The 19966-nt window shown below is 42.9% G+C and overlaps 1 protein-coding gene across 2 annotated transcripts in view; it reads right to left on the bottom strand.

The window, feature by feature from the left end:
- The window catches only part of TAPT1 (transmembrane anterior posterior transformation 1), a 129591-nt gene that overhangs the window by 93331 nt on the left and 16294 nt on the right, over window positions 1–19966 (bottom strand). For both annotated transcript variants that reach the window (XM_068277773.1, XM_068277781.1), the window contains exon 2: window positions 6225–6355. In XM_068277773.1, the coding sequence (XP_068133874.1) occupies window positions 6225–6355 (131 nt within the window). The remainder of the gene's footprint in view (window positions 1–6224; window positions 6356–19966) is intronic.

Below are 19966 nucleotides of genomic sequence, written 5' to 3'. Positions count from 1 at the left end.
TGATGAAGAAAGCCAGATGGGGGAGGAGAGGATCGTGGCGACAGGATCAGGTGAGATGTTTCATCAGGGTTTAGCTAGTGTAGTGTATTTGGTGGTGGCAGAAGGGGTTGGTTAGTGTAGTGTAGTGTAATAGGTGGTTACAGCAGCAGGGGTTAGTTAGTGAAGTGTAGTGTAGTGGGGGCAGCAGGGGTAAGTGAAGTGTGGTGTGGTATAGATGGGCAGTGTAGCTTAGGCCAGTGTGGTGTAGATGGGCAGTGTAGTTTAGGGAGAAAGGGTCCATAAGACGCCCCCTGCACCATAGACGCACCTAGGATTAGTTTTTTTTTCTTTGATTTTTGCCCCCTAAAACTAGGTGCGTCTTATATGCCGGAGCGTCTTATATTCCGAAAAATACGGTATATAGAGGGGTATAGTACCGTATTAGCTGGGCCTATAATACAGAGACCATGGTATATATATAGAGTGGGGTATAGTGCTGTATTAGCTGGGCCTATAATACAGAGACCATGGTATGTATATAGAGTAGGGTATAGTACTGTATTAGCTGGGCCTATGCTTAACATGGAGTCTCAAGCAACCAGAAAGCACACTTAATCAGCCAATCCCCACCGGTGCCAGATATCAGACACTACTGTACCATAATTTTACCTACATTGCTGTGGATTGCAGCTTTTTCTTAGTCAGGTCTGGTTTGCATAGCTTTATCTCTGGAACTGGGAAGAGTTCCAAGCATATCTTGCACCTTCAAATTAATCTCATCTACTTTAGTCTGAAGATGGTGCCTTTCTTTAAATATGTTATGAATATTTTCATATTTCCATAAAGCATGCCTTTGAGAGGGATATGGGCACTTCCATATGTATTTCCTTTTAAACAATACCAGTTGCCTGGCAGTCCTGCTGATCTCTTTGGCTGCCAGGCAACTGGAGCTAATCCAGTCAGACTTCATTCAGAACCATCTGATCTGCATGCTTGTTCAGGGTCATAACTAAAAGTACAGTAGCATAAATAAGTATGTGAACCATTTGGAATTATATGGATTTCTGTAGAAATTGGTCATAAAATGTGATCTGATCTTCATCTAAGTCACAACAATAGACAATTACAGTCTGCTTGCGACGGAAGTGGTCCGGCTGACGCAGAAGCTGCAGCACATGGGTGAGCGGTGTGCACTGTACAAGAAGAAATGGAAGTCAATAGCATCGCTAAAATTGTTTGCTGCAGCGGTGCTGTGCACATCTGGCCAAAATCAGGTGACGCTCTTCCTGCCCGGAAGAGTGCATGTGACTGAGGGGACAGACGTTTCTGACATCACTAGCTTAGACGTTCGTTGTCACAGCGATTTACCTGTCGGCGCAGTCTGCCGCATGGAGCAAAATGTATACAATGGTGCGCTGCGGTAGGCTCTTATGCCATGTGCAAATCTCACCACACTTAAGGTGCGTACACACGTCTGATTTTATACCAGATTGTCGTTCAAACCGGACGTTTAAACGACTTGTCACACAGATGACAAAACATTTGAAATGCTAATTACAGCTAGATTACATGTCGTTTGACTGGTCAATGGACTGGATAGAACAATGGACCACATCAAATGACTGGTTGTTTGAATGTCTATTAGTGTCAAAGTAATAGACTTTCAACCAACAAGTGGCTTGTACACATGTACGGACCTAACTGTCGTTTGAACAACAGTTAGTCCACGGATCCGCCAAGCGGATCAGTCAAAACTGCTGCTATCAGTCAAACGATTGAACGTACACACGCCAAACTGTCGTTTACACGACCAGTTTGAACAAGTCATTCAGAAATATCAGACGTGTGTGCGTACCTTTGGGGTGTGATTCACTAAACTGTAATAACTCAAATATTACACCTTATCAAAGATATTATTATTATTATTATTGATTTATTAAGCGCCAACATATTCCGTGGTGCTGTACAAAGTAAGAAACAAACATGGGGTACATAATAATACAGACAATGCTATACACCAATATACAAGATATCACACCTTATCAAAGATACCACGCCTTATCAGAGTAGCATAGCGAGCGCTACGAACCCACAGGGGCTCAGTGCAGGACGAGTGCCATTGCCAATTAGCAGGCATAAGTTCGTAGCGCTCACTATGCTACTCTGATAAGACGTGCTAACTTTGATAAGGTGTGATATCTTTGATAAGGTGTGATATTTGAGTTCTCACAGTTTAGTGAATCAAGCCCTATGTGTGAAAGGGCCCTAAATCATTCCTGTATGTGCTTCGTATCCAGACTGATGACTAAGTAAAAAGCAAGGGAGAAGGTCTCAGCCACTCAGTGGGTAAAAGGTGAAAATCCCCAGCATGGAGGAGATGATGGAACATTCCTTCTGTTTACTTTACAGTGAATAGCTATGTTTGCTCCTGAAGCAAAAGTGGAAGATTCTACCAGGAAAGCAGCCACAGTATGCAGACAGCAGATTATGCTCAATCAAGTTATATCTCCATATGGTGCAATGAGATAATCTTCCAAGCATGTGTCTATGGAGATTACTCTGCACTTGTCTCTCCTGCTCAGCTGCCTGTCATGGCAGTAACAGAACCTGCAGCAGTGTAATGCTGACCACACGCTGGCAGACTGACCTGGCAGATTATTATTAGATCAACTAAACATACCAAATGTGCAGGTGGTTTCCTGAAGATTGGCTGCGCTGATCTGCAATAGCCAATCAGGTGCTCACACAGAAACAGGATGTTTGCTGCACATGATAACCTGCTTCCTTATCACTGCTCGCTGCACATAACTACACTGATCACCTGCAGCAAATTCTGCTGATCCAATCGTTGTCTGCCAATACGCAGCCTGCATTACACTTCTGGGCTGCCTGGAACTCATATCTAAAAGCTTCCAACACACTTGCAAAATGTGTCACCCAAAGCGACCTTTACAGAGCATTCTGGACGGCAGCTTTGGAACGATCGTTGTCAAGACACGATGTGCGGCTCCCAGCCAAGCAGTGTGTAATGCTCTGTGCAGAGGGGAAAGCGTAGGCTACGGTAGGTTGCAGGAACTTCCTTTGCAAAAGAAAACAAAGACAGCGCTTTGGCCAGATGGATTATTACAGGGGAGCCCAGCAGCATCAGGTGACATTTGTACACTTGCAAAAGAAAATCATGCAGCATTACCATGCAGCACGGTAGTGTAGTGGTTAGTGCTCTCGCCTTGCAGCGCTGGATCCCTGTTTCGAATCTTATCCAGAGCACTATCTGCACTGAAAGAAAAGCTCTCGAATTTTTGGGTCGATCGAAATTACTGAATTGGAGAAAAACTCGATCTTCAGGGTCTATGGCTAAAAGTGTTAGAGGCAAAGGATCAGCAGGATAGCCAGGAAATTGGTATTACTTAAAAGGAAATAAATATGGCAGCCTCCATATCCTTCTTATAACTGTTGTCCTTTAAATTCTGCATGCAAGCCTTGAAATATTTCATGAGATAAAGCAGCAAGCCTCGTTCACATCATACGCACTTCCGTGCGCATTTGGAAAAGTGTATTACGTGGTAACATGCAAGAATGGCACAAGGGTATAGACAGCCCTTCTACAGTTCACATCTATTGCTCTGCGCAGCAGTACGATGCGCTGGGAAGCGCTTGCGTACTGCTGCCTGCATTTTGCCCGCAAGCGCAGAGCTGACCCCATCACTGTCAATGGATGGGATCAGCAGCGCAGCGGGTAGCAGCGCAGATGGCGTGCGGTAGTACGCGTTGCGTTCTGATCGCAAGGCCATCTGCGCTGAGGAGATGTGAACGAGGCCTAAAACCAGGGCTGTGGAGTCGGTACAAAAATCATTCGACTCGAACTCCGACTCTTCAGTTTATGAAACCTCCGACTCCTTAGTCTAATAAGGACTTTGGATTTGGTACAAAAATCACACGACTCAGACTCCTCAGTTTATGAAACCACCGATTCCCACTCCAGGTACCAAAAATTGCTCCGACTTCTCAACTCAGACTCCACAGCCCTAGGTTAAACATGCGATAATTGGCTGTCTGTAAAATACCTCAGTGTTCTCCGCAGGGTCTTTTATCCGGGTGCTCCACCTGGCTAGTTTTGGTGAGCACCCGGCTGTCATCGGCTCACCTTCTCCTATGCTATAAGCAGAATTGCGCTCGGAAGCGCCAGCCCTGCATTCTCTGATATTGCCCCACCCGGCTACTTTTTCATGCCACCCAGCAGAAAAAAATTTCTAGGGAGAACACTGTACCTCAACAGGGAAACACCTCACAACAGTTTCTAAATGACAGGTACAGTTTTTCGCTACATGTAGCATCCAAGGCGACTGCTTTCGAGCTATTCCGTGCCCTCTCAGGGGGCTAAAACCTCAAAGCGACAACAAAACCCCAGAAACAGATGCCAACATTTTTCTGCTTCGTAGCAGAAAAGCAACTGCATAGGCTAAACGATCTGCCACCAGCTGTCCATCACCCACCTGTCTGAACCAAGCCTTTATGACCTGGATTATGTTATTATTTACAATTATAAATATGATCGATAAAAGTTGCAAAACAGTCTATAAATAGATACAGTGAAAGGTTCTAGAGGGAAGTACTGGAAACATCAGCGAATAATCTTGTGCATTTATTTAACTGCAGTCATCTGAACAAGCCGTATGACTAAATCATCCCTCAGGGAGGCTCACAATCTGATGCTGGGAATACACGGGGCGATTCTGGCACTCGATTCTGCGCCCGATCGAGTCTCTTATCTTCCGCTCCTTTTTCTTATCTTTTTTCAATTCACTTCAATGACAAATCGAGCAGCAAAACGATCCAACGGTAATCGGACATGTCAGAAATGATCTAACCATCTAATCAGCTCAGAATCCAGGGCTGTGGAGTCGGTAAAAAAAATCTTCCAAACTCCGACTCCGACTCCTCAGTTTCTGAAACCACGACTCCAACTCCGACTCCACAGCCCTGTCAGAATCGAGCCGTGTATTCACAGTATAAGATCTTTTCCACATTCAATTTAAAGGGAACCAGAGACGAAGCACCCTCATATATTTTACCATATATATCAGTGGGAACATTAGAGAAAACACCTACCTTGCTTTCTGTTTCATTCTGCACTGCACAGCTTGCTTCTAACCAGCCCTGATAAAATCCCCGACTGAGCATTCAGTCTGGCTTTGCTGAGAAATATTTATAGCTCAGTCTGTGCATGCACGAGTCAATCCAACGCACTGCATTACCTCAGAACGTGCATGTTAACAGTGAAGCTTTCTTTGACTGTATGCTTCACTGTATGCACCACCACGGGCGGATAACATCCAGCAGTTTTGATGTTCCGTTCCTGCTTTTACAAGGAACCAACTGTGAATGTAGCCAACACTACTTTGATTTGATAACATTTTATAGCATTTAGAAAGAAAATTAAAAAAAAAAAAAAAAAAACACATCTGCAATAGTTCTGTTTGAAGGGGTGAATATATCAGTGCCTAATGATGCTAAATAGGCTGTATACATTAACCGCTTCCCAACTGCCTAACGCTGAGAAGCGTCAAGTTCTGGGGCGGGTTTTTGCAGGGGATCGCGCATCCATGCTCCGGCATCAGTCTACCAGCGGCGATCTTGTTACATTGTACAGCGCTGCGATCTACAGCAGCGCTGTACTGGGGACAGCCGTGTCACTCCGCTGTACCCTGAGAAGGCTCACGGAGTGATCAGATCTCATAGGCTGATGCCTATAAGAGCGGATCGCTGTCATTGGCTGGCGGGGTGAGGGGGGGGGGGGAAATAAATAAATACAAATATAGCAATTTTTAGAAAAAAAAACACACAAATAAAAAAATTTAAAAAAACCCACTGTCTGCAGCAGCGATCAGAGCCCACCACCAAAAATCTCTGTTGGTGGGCAGAAAAGGAGGGAGGGGGGGGGGGGGGGGTAAGTGTGTGCTTAGTTGTATGGCTCTGCAGCACAAAGTTAAAGCTGCGGAGCACTTTATTGCACAAAATAGCCTGGCCCCGGGAAGGGGGGTGGGTTCCAGTGGTGGGAGGATAAGCCTGTGGTCCTGAAGTGGTTGGACTCCAGAACGTAATGACTAAACTTCTTGACAGGGTCTGAGCTAATAATGTGGTACCACTTCCCCAGCTGCAAGACCATTACTATGCAATCCAGACACTACAGAGCTGACAGATGTACAGAAGGCAGCACAGAATGTAGGAGACGTCACTATACTGACCTTCTCCAGCTCCCTGGGTATTCGCAGGCAGGTGTACACCCGCTCCCTTCTCTCCTTGTATTTTGCTTCATTATGTTCCAGGAAATAACCCCGGGTGAGTTCAGCACTGATGAACCTGAACAACGAAAGATCTGAAAGATAAAAGGATAAACATGCAGTTATTATCAGTCTCCATCCAATGCTCCGCTTGTGAGGCAAACTTGCCCAAACTTTGCTCAGTTATACACTACTATCACAGACATTCCCAACTGCACTGGTAAAAGGCCAACTTTTATTACAGAACACTTTAGAGTAGTAAAAAGGACTATTTACACCATACATTGTCCCTGGAGGGAGCTCAGCATCTAATGTCCTTATAACTGTCTATAGCCAGTGTCATAGAGAAACTAAATAGTATATTTTTTGGGTAGTGAAAAATTAAAACACCCTGAGGAAAACAAAACATATGGACTGTACAGCTAACCATAGGCAGGTCAATCGGGCCCAAGTAGAGTTTGATTCACCACTTTGTATCACTCTACGAGTCTACCTTGATCAGATCTCAGCAGGATTCTCAGTGAGAATTGAAAATACTCCTCTACCCACTACCATACGCTGTGGAGGCGGTACAAAAATCATTTGACTCCTCAGTTTATGAAACCATGACTGACTCTAGGTACCCAAAAATTGCTCTGACTCCAAATCCATAGCCCTGGCAAGGCTGCAGAATCAGTACAAAAATCTTCAGGCTCCACCTGTGACTGTAACTCTTGAGTTTATGAAGCAACTGTCTCCAGGTAACCAAAAATTGCTCAGGCTCCACAGCCCTGCTGTGCTACATATAGTACAACAATAGCCATGGATCTAGTGCCACTTAATTACTGCCCAACTCCAGGAAAAGGTCTAAAAATTACCGTTTAGTAATCAGTGTGCTCAGAGGTTACTTTTCTGTTTGAATCAAGGCTTCTTCAGTCATGTCTTGAAACTTTCAACACATGACCAGAAAAGTCTAGCAAGTGAATTTAATGAAAAAATTTAACCAAGAATTGAACTTCATCCCAATCAGTAGCCAATACCCCCTTTCCCATGAGAAATCTATTCCTTTTCTCAAATAGAACATTAGGGGGCTCTGTATGGCTGATATTGTGGTGAAACCCCTCCCACAGTGTGATGTCAGCGCCTCACAGCTCTGAGGTCCTGACATCACACTGTGGGAGCATTGTTGCATTGTGGGAAATAACAGCTGTTTCCAACTGCCAAAAAAGCAAGCAGCCTCTTCTTTCAATGACATCACCTGCCAGCAGTAAAAAATGTCACTATGTGATATCTGAATGTAAATCAGGGAGAGGAAAGATTTTACAATGAGCAAACACTGACTAAATCATTTATACATAATTATTGTAAAAATTAAGCACTTTTTTATTACATTATTTTCACTGGAGTTCCTCTTTAACACTGAGGGTGTGGCTACTGCTGGTGCCTGAATTGCATCATCACCTCCACAGTGAAAGAAGTAATGCACAGGCTGAACTTCTCTAAAAAGACTGCCGCCTGTAGCACAGACAGACAGATATTCATGACGTAGAAAGAGTCTATATGCTCTAGACCAGGTACATAAAAGCTAAAAGACATTAGCTGATCAACAAGCTTCTACAGAGATAAAAACAAGCTCTGCAGCCGAGTATACACACACCTGTGCCTGGAATGTGTTTAAAATTTACTGCTATGCCGATTACAACCTTTGACTAATAAACTGTCCAAAATTGATTATGCTTGCAGAGGTCAAAAGATCGCTGGCAGACTCAATCAAAGTAAATGGAGCTGACAGAAAATCAATCACATGCATTGCAATTTTTATAGTGCTAACCTACCAAAGCATAAATATCATTTTTACACAAATGCAGGCAATATTTTTTTAATAAGACATTAAAAGTGACATTGAAAAACACTAGGGAATATGCTGGCGGTATACACACCCTCTATAATAATCCCTAAGTGTCTCTGCGTCCCATGTCCCTGTGTGTGTCCCATTTGCGCTCTGCGCATGTGCAGGGATGCAGAGACACTGAGGGAGAGTGAAACGCGGCAAGGGATTGACGGGCAAAAGGGCGGCGTGTGGGTGGAGGAGCGCGCGCGTGGCAGAAAGGTGTGTGCGCGGCAGGCGGACGGGTGCGTGCGTGGCGGAAATGTGCGTGCACGGCAGGCGCATGCACAGTGACAGACCTAGCCCGTTTTTAAACGGGCTAAGGTCACTAGTCTACAATAAAAGGATAAATCTTGTCATTTGGGTTTGGAAAGTGTAGAGGAGGGTCAAAACAGCTCTTTATTTTATGAACTATGGCCCCAATCCAATTCACTTTTTCTTCTAAGTTTTCTCCTAGGTGATTTTGTATTCACACCATAAATAAAATGCATGCTAACATAAACCTGAGATGTAAAGCAAATGAAAAACTATACATATCAGGGGCTTCCTCCAGCCCTGTTCAGGCTCATTGGCCCCTCGCTGTTCTCCTGCGTTGCCTGGGTAATTTGTAATTCGGCCAGTAGGGGAGGAACAACGCATGCGCGGCTTGGCCACTCACGTGTCCCCGATTGCGCTCGCAGCAGCGGGAGCATTCTGCCGCTGCGCAGTGCGCTCCCGGCGATGGGAGCACAATGGAGGAGCGCGTGCTGGCAGACTGCACCAACTGGCCCAGTTCAGGCCCCGAAGAGCCTGAAGGGGGCTGGAGGAAGCCCCATGTATATATATTTTTTTTTATCGGTTTTACATCTCAGGTACATCTCAATCCACCAGCAAGCAAGAAAATACTCAGAATAATTCTGACAGTACATTTTCATGTACTAGTTGGTACTGTTTCAATTGCAGATTCCAAAAGTTATTTAGACGATGGAAAATTACCTCCTAGGAGAAAACTCAAGAGAGAAAAGCAAATTGGATCAGGCCCCATGCATCTTGGTTGGGTGAGATGTATCCACACGTCCTGCTGTCACTGCCGTCAGGAAGCAAAGAAATGTCTCCAATGTAAGGTCAGAGTATCGCTTTATTTATGAACTATGTATCTTGGTTGGCAGAGATGTATCCACACTTCCTGTGTTACTGCCATAAGGAAGCAAAGAGTTATCTCTAATGAAGACACACATTGCAATAGAACCTGCCAAAGTGTACTACTCCTCCATTCCATCAGCAACTACAAGAAAAGTTTTAGCTGAAATTAGACTTTGATTAAGCTTTTATGGATACCTGACTAAAGGCAGCTTTTAACATTTTCTGAAGTTCTACTTAGACTTCAATACTATCTAAATGCTACTTAAGTTATAGAGTTCAGGAAAGTGTGAGGGTGCCAAGAAGATTAAATGAGAGGTTATCTGCATAATAGTCCTCTCTGCAGGAAAAAACAGCAAAAGTTGTAACCCAATACAATCATGTTCCTGGCAAGCACCGCCGAGAGTTCAATGTCACCTCTTCTAGCTCATTTAGAGGGATCTCTCATTAAGACGTCTGTGCAGCTGAATTGTGTAATAATGTAAGTAGGCCAGGAGCCAGAAAGGCATGAATCAGACAAAACTATAATGCACAAGGTGAAAATACCAGCTACACTTGGCAGTATCTCGTAATATATTTAAATGATACAATTTATCAAGTGTCTCAATGTCTACGGGTTCTGTGAAAGTTAAAAATCAGACAATTCTATTGAACATAGTGAGCTCTTCATGTACTCTGGAGTAAAAGCAGTAGACAGAATGGTCTCCATCCAAATCACAAAGAACATTAAAGAGGAACTGCAGTGAAAATAACAAAATTACCGGTACTTATTTTTTGCCATATTCATTTGTAGATTATTTCCTCATTGTTTGCCCCTTGTAAAATCTTTCCGCTCCCTGATTTACATTCTGGAATTCATCTCTGGTGGTGACATCTTTAGTCCTGCCAGGTGATCTATATGGAATGTTGTTACTGAGAGTTCTATGTACAGAGGGAGATGTTGCTTGTTTGGCAGTTGGAAAAAACAGTTATTTCCCACAATGCAACGAGGTTCACAGGCAGCAAACTGTCAGGACATCACACTGTGGGAGGGGTTTCACCACAATATCAGCCACACAGAACCCCGACTATCTATTTGAGAAAAGATTAAGATTTTTTTGTGGGAAGGGGGGTATCGTGTACTGATTGGAATGAAGTTCAATCCTTGGTTACAGTTCATCTTTAATGGCTTCCTAAGAGTTGTTGGCCAGGGTTTGTCTACAATAATTGCATACTGGTCATAGAGTCACAAATATCTTCTAAACATATCATAAATGGTATAGGGCCCAGGGCTGTGAGTTGGTACAAAAATCATCAGACTCCTCAGTTTATTGAGACAACCAACTCCAGGTACTTACATGTGCTCCGACTCCACAGCCCTGACAGGGCCTGTGTCAATCACTTTGTGGTCAAAGAGGAAAAAAACCTGTTAAATTGATCACCTTGGGTGCCCTTTTCTTCTTGCCCCAGAAGTCCGCACTGTATTACGCAAGCCTGAAGTCAAGTTTGGGCTGGAACCATTTCATGCCTCCCTTTACCACATGTGTTATATATGGAAAGAAACAAGCCCATGCTAGACTCCAGAAGAAGAGCTGGAAACTTGCATAACAGGGGCCTCAGCTTTTACCTCAATGAGAAACCTAATATTATGCCAATGTCGACACTGCATCTTCAGGAGAAGTTTTATAACTATAATTTTCTGATTAGTTTATTGCAAGGCTTGGCTAGATGCTTATGCTAGATTCCATAATAACCCAAAGGTGAGTTGCTCCATATACTGCCGTGAAGGTTGACACAGCCTTGCTGCTGTACACTTCTGGTAGACAGAGTACCCAACAGTGTAGAATCCAACAGACAACCTACTTGAATAGTTCGCTGCAGTCACATGATTAACAAAGCCTTTGCGGGGATGCGAGGAGGAATGGGTGTTTTGGTTTCAGCAGTAAGCTACAGCGCTGTATCAACAATGCAGAGTTGCACTGGGATATGACACTGACTGTAAATATCTATTGGCAGATCAGCAGTGTGGAGTCATTACAAAAATTATCCCAATCCCCAGTATCTCTGATACCTCTATTTTCGCTATAGTAATGTATTATCCATGTTGTTGTCCTGCGCTGACAACACTTTAGCTGTAATTGGCTAAGCACATCAATGCCTCTACTTTTAGAGAAGGCTAAGGAGCACGAACCTTATTTAAGTATTTATATAGTGCCGACATATTATGCAGCGATGTACAGAGTATATTGTCATGTCACTAAACCTTCCACAGAAGTTGCTGGTCAATTTTTACAGATTACAGATACACTATAGAAAGTGTATTGACCTGTATGTCGGCCTGGTACAACAGCTGAACCAAGGCTGATAGAGAAGTCCTGCAGCCAGTTGTAAAAACAGCAGAGGTCGCTATCGGCACTGAACTACCATCATTTGAACTCTTGTATAAGACTTGCTGTAGTGGGAAGGGCCAAAAACATCAAGGATAACATTCACCATCAGGTAGACATTTGAGATCAATTCGTATACACACAGACTGAAAAACAGCTTTTTTCCCCCATCTGGGCATACTCTTATAATTCCTCTATTTCTACCTTTGTTACCATCATTGTGTTCCTAATATGCACACCATGGTGCACCCCACGGTGGAGCTGTCATGAAAAGTAATTTTGTTGTGTTAGACAATGACAAAGTGCTTGAATCTGCATAGGGCTGCAAAGCCTCTTAAAGGAAACCTGAATTATTTAAAATAAACACCTGACGTAGCTGAAAATGAATATTACATACTTACCTCGCCGTCAGATCCTCTCAGAAGCTCACCATTTCCTTCTTACGGTAATCCCTTCTAGTTCTGACAATATTTTGTCAGAACTGAAATATACCAGTTGCTGTCAGTTATATATCAGCTGCTGTCAGTTACAAATGAATGTGCAAGGTAATGTCCAGGTTTCCCTATGGCTCTAGTGGGCAATATTACAGTTTAACAGTGTGCTGACCAGGAAGCTGTTAGGGGGTAATGACCATTTTCAAAATGGAGAACAAAGAATTATATAGATCACAGAGGACAAACAGGACGCAGGAGGGGAGAGAGAGATTGATGAGTAGACTACACGGGAGGCAAGTATGACATGTTTATATTTATTTTGACTTCATTTTCAGTTCAGATTCTCTTTAAAATGCATAATTGTGCCCATTACAGCTGAAACAGGTGCTGAAAACTAATGCAACTGACACTACTAGAACTTATAAAAAGGGACCTCATCTTTCACTTTTTCGGAGAGACATCAGTTCCACACGTTGTAAAGCACGTTAGCAGGGATGCCGCATGCATGCTTCTGTTAGGTCCTGTGTCCTTTTTCAGCTGTAATGAGCACAACTGTGCCTTTAAGGGGCTTTGCAGCTTTATATGTCAATCAGGTGCAGTTTGTCTAAAGGTGGCCACTAACTGTCCAATTTCTAGCGAAAAATCGTTCGAGCGATCAGAAATTCTGATCGGACGAAAAATCGTTCACTACACCACCAACTAACCAATCTTTGCTTCCTATCTATCACGACCACCAAGAAAATCCAAATTTTCGTTCGACGAAAATTCATTCGGGCGACATTTTTTTCACTCGTTCATAATCGATTGTGTCCACCAATGGAGATTATTTACAACCAATCCGATCAGAATTTCTGATCGCTCGAACGATTTTTCGCTAGAAATTGGACCGTTAGTGGCCAGCTTAAGATGCGCTTCCTTCCTTTTTCCTCTATGAAGAACACTGGGACATGAAGCACCAGAGCCTGAAGCAAGAGAACCTATATTGTTGTGCAAAGCCACAGGGCAGTATGGTTGGATACTGCATGCAAAGTTTATGGTCCCTATGAGTTACCACACACTCAATTTTACTTTATTTATATACTAGCCAAAGGCTAAGTTCACAGTGGAATTTGTGTTGTGTTCTCAGTCTGACTTCAGTCAGAGCACCTGGTCTGCATGCTTGTGGAGGGGCTGTGGCTAAAAGTATTAGAGACACAGGATCAGCAGGAGAGTCAGGCAACTGGTATTATTTAGGAAAAGGAAAATTCCATATCCTTCTCAGTTTAGGTTCCCTTTAACATTGCAGTGCCACTTTCTGCTTTGCAGTACATCCGTTATGCTGCACGGCAACTTCACATTGTGAACGGTGCGGTTTACACATAACAGGTGTTCAGTCCTGTCCTGTCAGTTTTTGACAGTTGGCATCAGATTTTTTAAGTGTTTCTATGGCTGTGTTCACGCATACATCTGTACATTTCCAGTCCAGTCCTGTCAGCTTTGTATGTGTTGCTATGGCTGTGTTCACACAAACACTTGTACATTACAGGTCCAGTCCTGTCAACTTTGTATGTGTTTCTATGGCTGTGTTCACACATACATCTGTACATTTCTGGTCTGGTCAGCTTTGTATATATGTTTCTATGGCTGTGTTCACACATACATCTGTACATTTCTTGTTCTGTCAGCTTTGTATGTGTTTCAATGGCTGTGTTCACACACACATCTGTACATTTCTGGTCCAGTCAGCTTTGTATGTGTTTCTATGGCTATGTTCACAATAAAAAGTGTACATTTACGATTCAGCCCAGTCCTGTCAGTTTTCTATATATGTATTCAAACATAAAAGGTGTACATTTCTAGTCCAGTCCTGCCCTGTCCGTTTTGCATCAGTTTTTTTATGGGCGTGCCGGCACATAAAAGGTGTACTTTTCGACCAAGTCAGGTAAAACTGATGTAAAACTGACAGGGCTGGAAATGTACAGATTTATGTGTAAACCAGAGTGGTCCAGCTGACACTGATGCATGGTGATCTCACAAGCAAGCAGAGGTGAAAATCAGTAATGTATTAGAACAGCATTACTGCTCAAGGGCAATTTGAGGTTAATTTAACATGCTCACACTTCAAGTATTCATGCCAAACACACAGAACATGCTCGCATGGTAACAAGACAACCACATCAGAGGGTACAATAGGGAGTCATTGCTGGTACAAGTAACCTAAACTGAGGAATATGTAAAGAGCCACTGCTAACTTTTCAAAAATGTGACAGAATTTAAAGGAATACTGTAGGGGGGTTGGGGGAAAAGGAGTTGAACTTACCCAGGACTTCTATTGGTCCCCCGCAGACATCCTGTGCCCGCGCAGCCACTCACTGATGCTCTGGCCCCGCCTCCAGTTCAATTCTGGAATTTCAGACTTTAAAGTCTGAAAACCACCGTGCCTGCGTTGCCGTGTCCTCGCTCCCTCTGATGTCACCAGCAGCGTACTGCCCTGCCCATACTGGGCCTGTGCAGTACGCTGCTGGTGACATCAGAGGGAGCGAGGACACGGCAACGCAGGCGCGGTGGTTTTCAGACTTTAAAGTCTGAAATTCCAGAAGTGAACCGGAGGCGAGGCCGGAGCAATGGTGAGTGGCTGCGTGGGCACAGGATGTCTGTGGGGGACCATTAGAAGGCCCGCGTAAGTTCAACTCATTTTCCCCCAACCCCCCTACAGTATTCCTTTAAGTGGCTGCTGTGTTGATTCCCTGCCTGTCATGCTTTCTAAACGATGAACCCAGAACAAGAAAGTAGATGAGGCGTTCCGCATTGACTTCACTGGCTGCATGCTTATTCCAAGGAGTGACTAGAAAATAGAACAGAATGCCAAAACCACATTTGGAAATATTGCTTGAGGCTTTTATTAGTGTGATAAACACAGTGCTAGCAGGTTTACACTGAATCAGTTGCAACTGATACAGGCGACGGAATTTTTCATATTTTGCCTTCAGCCAGTTTACAGCTGTACGTTTTAACTGAAAGCTTATTTGCAAAGCACTGCTACAAGAGAAAGTGAAAGCTCAGAAACAATCAGTAAAGGCCGGTTTGTACTAGAAATGTGCGTTACCCCCGCCCCATCGCACCGCAATGCACAAAGTGCCTAACATATGACCCTGAGGGAGAGTACACCAGCAGGGTCAAATGCATAGCTATAACACAAACTTATTTTTGGAGTAGGGCTTACATTTTGAACATGCTTAAAAAAATCATGCTACAGTTTATTTTCAGGGAAACAGGGTTTATTTACTCTCATATGCATTACAGAAACTTTGCTTAAAAAATAACTCGCTGAAGTTTGAAATTTACTGGTGACACCACCAATAGCAATTTAGTTAGGAGAGTATAACCTCAAATAGGAGTACTTGTGAAGTTTTGTGTTGGACTGAGTTATTTGTTCAAGAGTTCAACATTTCTGTCAGGTATATGTACTATAGTAGGTGATGGGGTACTTCAGAAAGTGAAACAGAACTCTCTGGGGAGGACACCCTTGAGAGTATTTAAAGAAAACCTGTACTGAAAATAAAAGTCAAAATAAGTATACACAAGTCATACTTACCTTCCATGTAGTCTATTCCTCAGTGTCTTTCTCCTGTCCCGCGTCCTATTTGTTCACTATGATCAAGGGAATTTTCCGTCCTCCATTTTAAAAATAGCCATTACCCATAACCGCTTTCTGGTCAGCACACAGTTAAACTGTAACATCGCCCACTTGAGCCATAGGGAAACATGGACATTACCTGGTACATCCGTTTTCCTCTCAGCTATAACTGACAGCAACTGATATTTTACTGACAGCAACTGATATATTTCAGATCTGACAAAATATTGTCAGAACTAGATGGGATTATTGTCAGAAGAAAATGGTGAGCTTCTGAGAGGAACTGATGGCGAGGGAACTATGCAATGTTCATTTGAAGTTACCTCATGTGTTTATTTTAAATATTTTTACTCAGTACAGGTTCTCTTTAAAAGGAATCTGTGGTGAAAGACATATGCAGGCTGACAGATTTATTTTTATTTAAACAATGCACAATACCTGGCTGTCCTGCTGATCCTCTACCTCCAATACTTTTTGCCATAGACCCTGACCAAGCATGCAGATTAGAGGTATCTGACAAAAAATTTACAAGATTAACTTCATGCTTGTTTCAGGTGGGTGATTCGGACACTAATGATGACAGAGAGATCAGCAGGACTGACAGGCAACTGGTATTGCTTAAAAGGATATAAATATGGTAGTCTCCATAAGTCCCTCACCTTGGGTCCCTTTTAAGGAATCTTTCCCACTAGGATCTGATTTTGACAGATCGCTCCTAGGCTGCGTTCAGAAAGGTAACATGGAAGTCTGACTTTCTTGTTAACTTTCACATTAGACAAAGCGTTCCAGAGCGTTACTTTGTAATGCATCTGGGAGCTTTGTAACGTCCAGCTGCGACATTTTCCAGTTGGGTGTATTATAATTACCACCGCTTATGAGCGTCGCACCGCAACTTCCCAACGTCGCACCGCAGGTCATTAACGCATGTACGAAATTGATTTGTGCACTTGTTTGCCAATGTGGAAGAGGCCTAAGGGGTGGATCATTGAGGCGCTTTAACGAGGAACCGTTTTTATTGGCAGGTCTTAGTGCATTTTGCAGCCCATTTCCTCAGGTACAGTACTGTGCTCAATGGCTGACTCGGGTCTTCATCAATAAAGAAGAAGCTATCATATATGGCACACAATATAAAGTACAGACACAACATTATAAAGGTCACCCCCAGGTGCTAGATAGATGCACATACAGCTATTGAGAGAGGAGGAGCGGAGTGGGGGATAATGCACCATACAGAAGGAAGGCCTGTACTGGGGGTTGGATAAGAGGGCTGCTGTACTTACATGCTCAAGTACTGTTATCCTCTAAAGCCGAGCTAAATTCAAATGAAAGATAGAGCATAATTAAGTATAAGTAGTGACACATTTTGAAAGTGCTACATCATTTTGTTTTGTTGCTGCTGCCTATAGCACGCTGGAAAGTACGCCAACTGCACTGCCCCCTACAGTACAAGTTTTACAATCTCTGATAGAGGTCAGGGATGTTCCTCACCGATATCTTTATGCAATCGTTATTCCACACAGTTATATTTGGGGAACTATTATTTACATTGTTGTGTACTGCTGGCCATACACTGGTCAACTGATAGATTTATGAGAAATCGAACAAAAAAAAAACGATCGAAAATTGGAAATTAACTATTGAACCCTCGATCTGCCCAATAATCTCATGGTGTATTCCTAGCATTACCTGATCAAAGAGGGATCTATCTAATGCAGGGGTAGCAAACTCATACAAAGTGGGGCGAAATTGTACACTGGGACCTGGTCCCAGGCCAACCTCAATGTCTACTGTCCACCTTCCTCCCTTATAAAGTTTCCAGGTGTCTAATGGCCCCCCTCCAACCCTAGAGGAAGCATAGCAAATATCTTAAGTGACCACTAGAGGCCTCTAGTGTTTGTCATGTGACACAAAGCACTACCTGGAGTAAACAGACAAGGAGAAGCCCCGGCAGAGGAGAGAAGATGTGGGAGAAAGCGGTGGACAGATGAAAGTAGCTGTGCTGCCATGTCGCACTAAATCAAATTGCAAAAAAAAAATTGAACGCCACCAAAGACATATACCCAACCTACAGCCAATCAAAATATTTCATTACCGTGATCAACCAATTTGAGCGAATTTGGCCAAAAATCAATCAGAAATCATTATCAATTTCTAGCAGATTTAATAAGATCGGCCAGATATTGATAAAAAAAAATATTACCCAGTGTATGCCTTCTTCTTTACAAGACACAGTACAAAAGAAAAAGCTAGAAACAGATCAATATGAAACTACAAAACAGTTTAACAGTGAGGGAGATACTGTGCAATACTCTTGCATAAATATAAAACAGACCAAAAGATGCCGTTCCAAAATCTTTGTACTAATAAGTTGTGTAATGCTAATGGACTCCATCTGCATGTCTGCTTCCCACACTAAAACAGCAAGAGAGGCGAACTGGACAAGCATTACATGTGTTCCTTTTATATTCATGTAATGATGAACGACAGTGGGAGAAACAGCAAACAAAGACAGAGACAAACAGCCACACAAACCAACAAAGTCTCATTCTAGACCAGGCATGGGCAAACTTGGCCCTCCAGCTGTTAAGGAACTACAAGTCCCACAATGCATTGCAGGAGTCTGACAGCCACAGTCATGACTGATAAAGGCAAATGCACCGTCGCTTTTAAAGAAGAATTGCAAAGCTTAGTGAATGATGCGCACTTTCATAAGATTGTCAATGATCATGAGAAGAGATTTTTAGTTCCTAGTCACCCAACCATCCCTTATTTTTACCACATCCCTAAAATTCACAAGAATCCCACACACCCTCCGGGTAGACCCATAGTAGCAGGGATGGAGGGATTAGTGGCAAACATTTCTTCTTACGTGGATTATTTTCTACAGCCCTTGGTTCTTGATTCCCAAGCTTATACAAGAGACTCCCTACACGTAATGGAAATGTTACAGAAATATAGGTGGGATGAAGGGTATCTTTGGGCCTCTCTGGACGTTTCATCCCTTTACACTAGTATCCCTCATGAAAAAGGCCTAGAGGCAGTGCAATATTTTCTTACTTTAGATGGTTCCCTCCCCATGCTACAGAGTCAGTTCATTATGGATCTCCTTAAATTTGCTTTATCACACAATTACTTTACCTTTATGGATAAACTTTATCTACAAATCTGTGGCACTTCGATGGGGGCGGGATTTGCTCCCAGCTTTGCCAATTTGTACATGGCATATTGGGAAAACCAACATATTTGGTCATGTAACCCCTTCAGCAAGCACCTGGTGTTCTACACTAGGTACATTGATGATATCTTGTTAATATGGGATGGGGATGCCAGAACTTTTGGTGAATTTTTGATCTATTGTAACAATAACTCCTTAGGTCTGTCCTTTACCCATGTGATTTCAAATGAGAGCCTAGTGTTTCTGGATCTGGAACTGTTTGCTGACAATGGGGGTCAGATATGTTCTAGAACCCACTTTAAACCAACGGCAGGAAACTCCTACTTACATGCTTCCAGTTGTCACAACCGAAGGTGGATACAAAATATCCCTAGAAGTCAATTCTGTCGGTTGAGACGGAACTGCACCTCAGACAATGACTACTTGGAACAGGGGGAAATATTGTCCAATAAATTTATGGAGAAAGGTTATAAGCCCGATTATATAAAAAAGACACTAAATGAATATAAAATAGGGCCTAAGCCTAAAGAAAAAGCTGAAACCAATGAAAGATCCCATACTGACCTTCCTTTCATAACCACCTATACTGAAGCCTCTAATTCTATTAGAAATATAATAATCCAGAACTGGCCCATTTTGAAACAGGACCCGCTTCTAAAGGACATTATCCCAGAGCGCCCATCCATCATCTTTAAGAAGGCCAGGTCTATCAAGAACACCATAGCCCCGAGTAATGTTAAAAAGAAAAAAGTAGGATCAGGCACTATGTTTCCTTCACTGAAAGGCACCTATAGGTGTAACATAAAAAGATGTGGTTGCTGTCCTTTTATTAAACATAGAGCCAGGGAGGTAACCGATATGAATCATCAAACCCATGAACTAAAGGACTTTATAAACTGTGGTAGTGATTATGTTGTATATCTGTTGACCTGCGAGTGTCCAAAATTCTATGTGGGCAGAACCACTAGGCCATTGAGACAAAGACTAGGAGAACACAAGAGAAATATATTAGATGGGGTGGAAAAACACAGTGTTCCTCGCCACTTTAAAGAATTTCATAATAGCAGTGTGGACTCTCTTCAAATTGTGGGCCTTGAAATGATCCCAAAAAATCTACTGCAGGGACAGA

Source organism: Hyperolius riggenbachi, chromosome 1 (assembly GCF_040937935.1).
Source record: "Hyperolius riggenbachi isolate aHypRig1 chromosome 1, aHypRig1.pri, whole genome shotgun sequence".
Lineage (NCBI taxonomy): Eukaryota > Metazoa > Chordata > Amphibia > Anura > Hyperoliidae > Hyperolius > Hyperolius riggenbachi.
The sequence above is the reverse complement of the archived record's forward strand: the minus strand, read 5'-3'. Positions and strand labels throughout refer to the sequence as shown.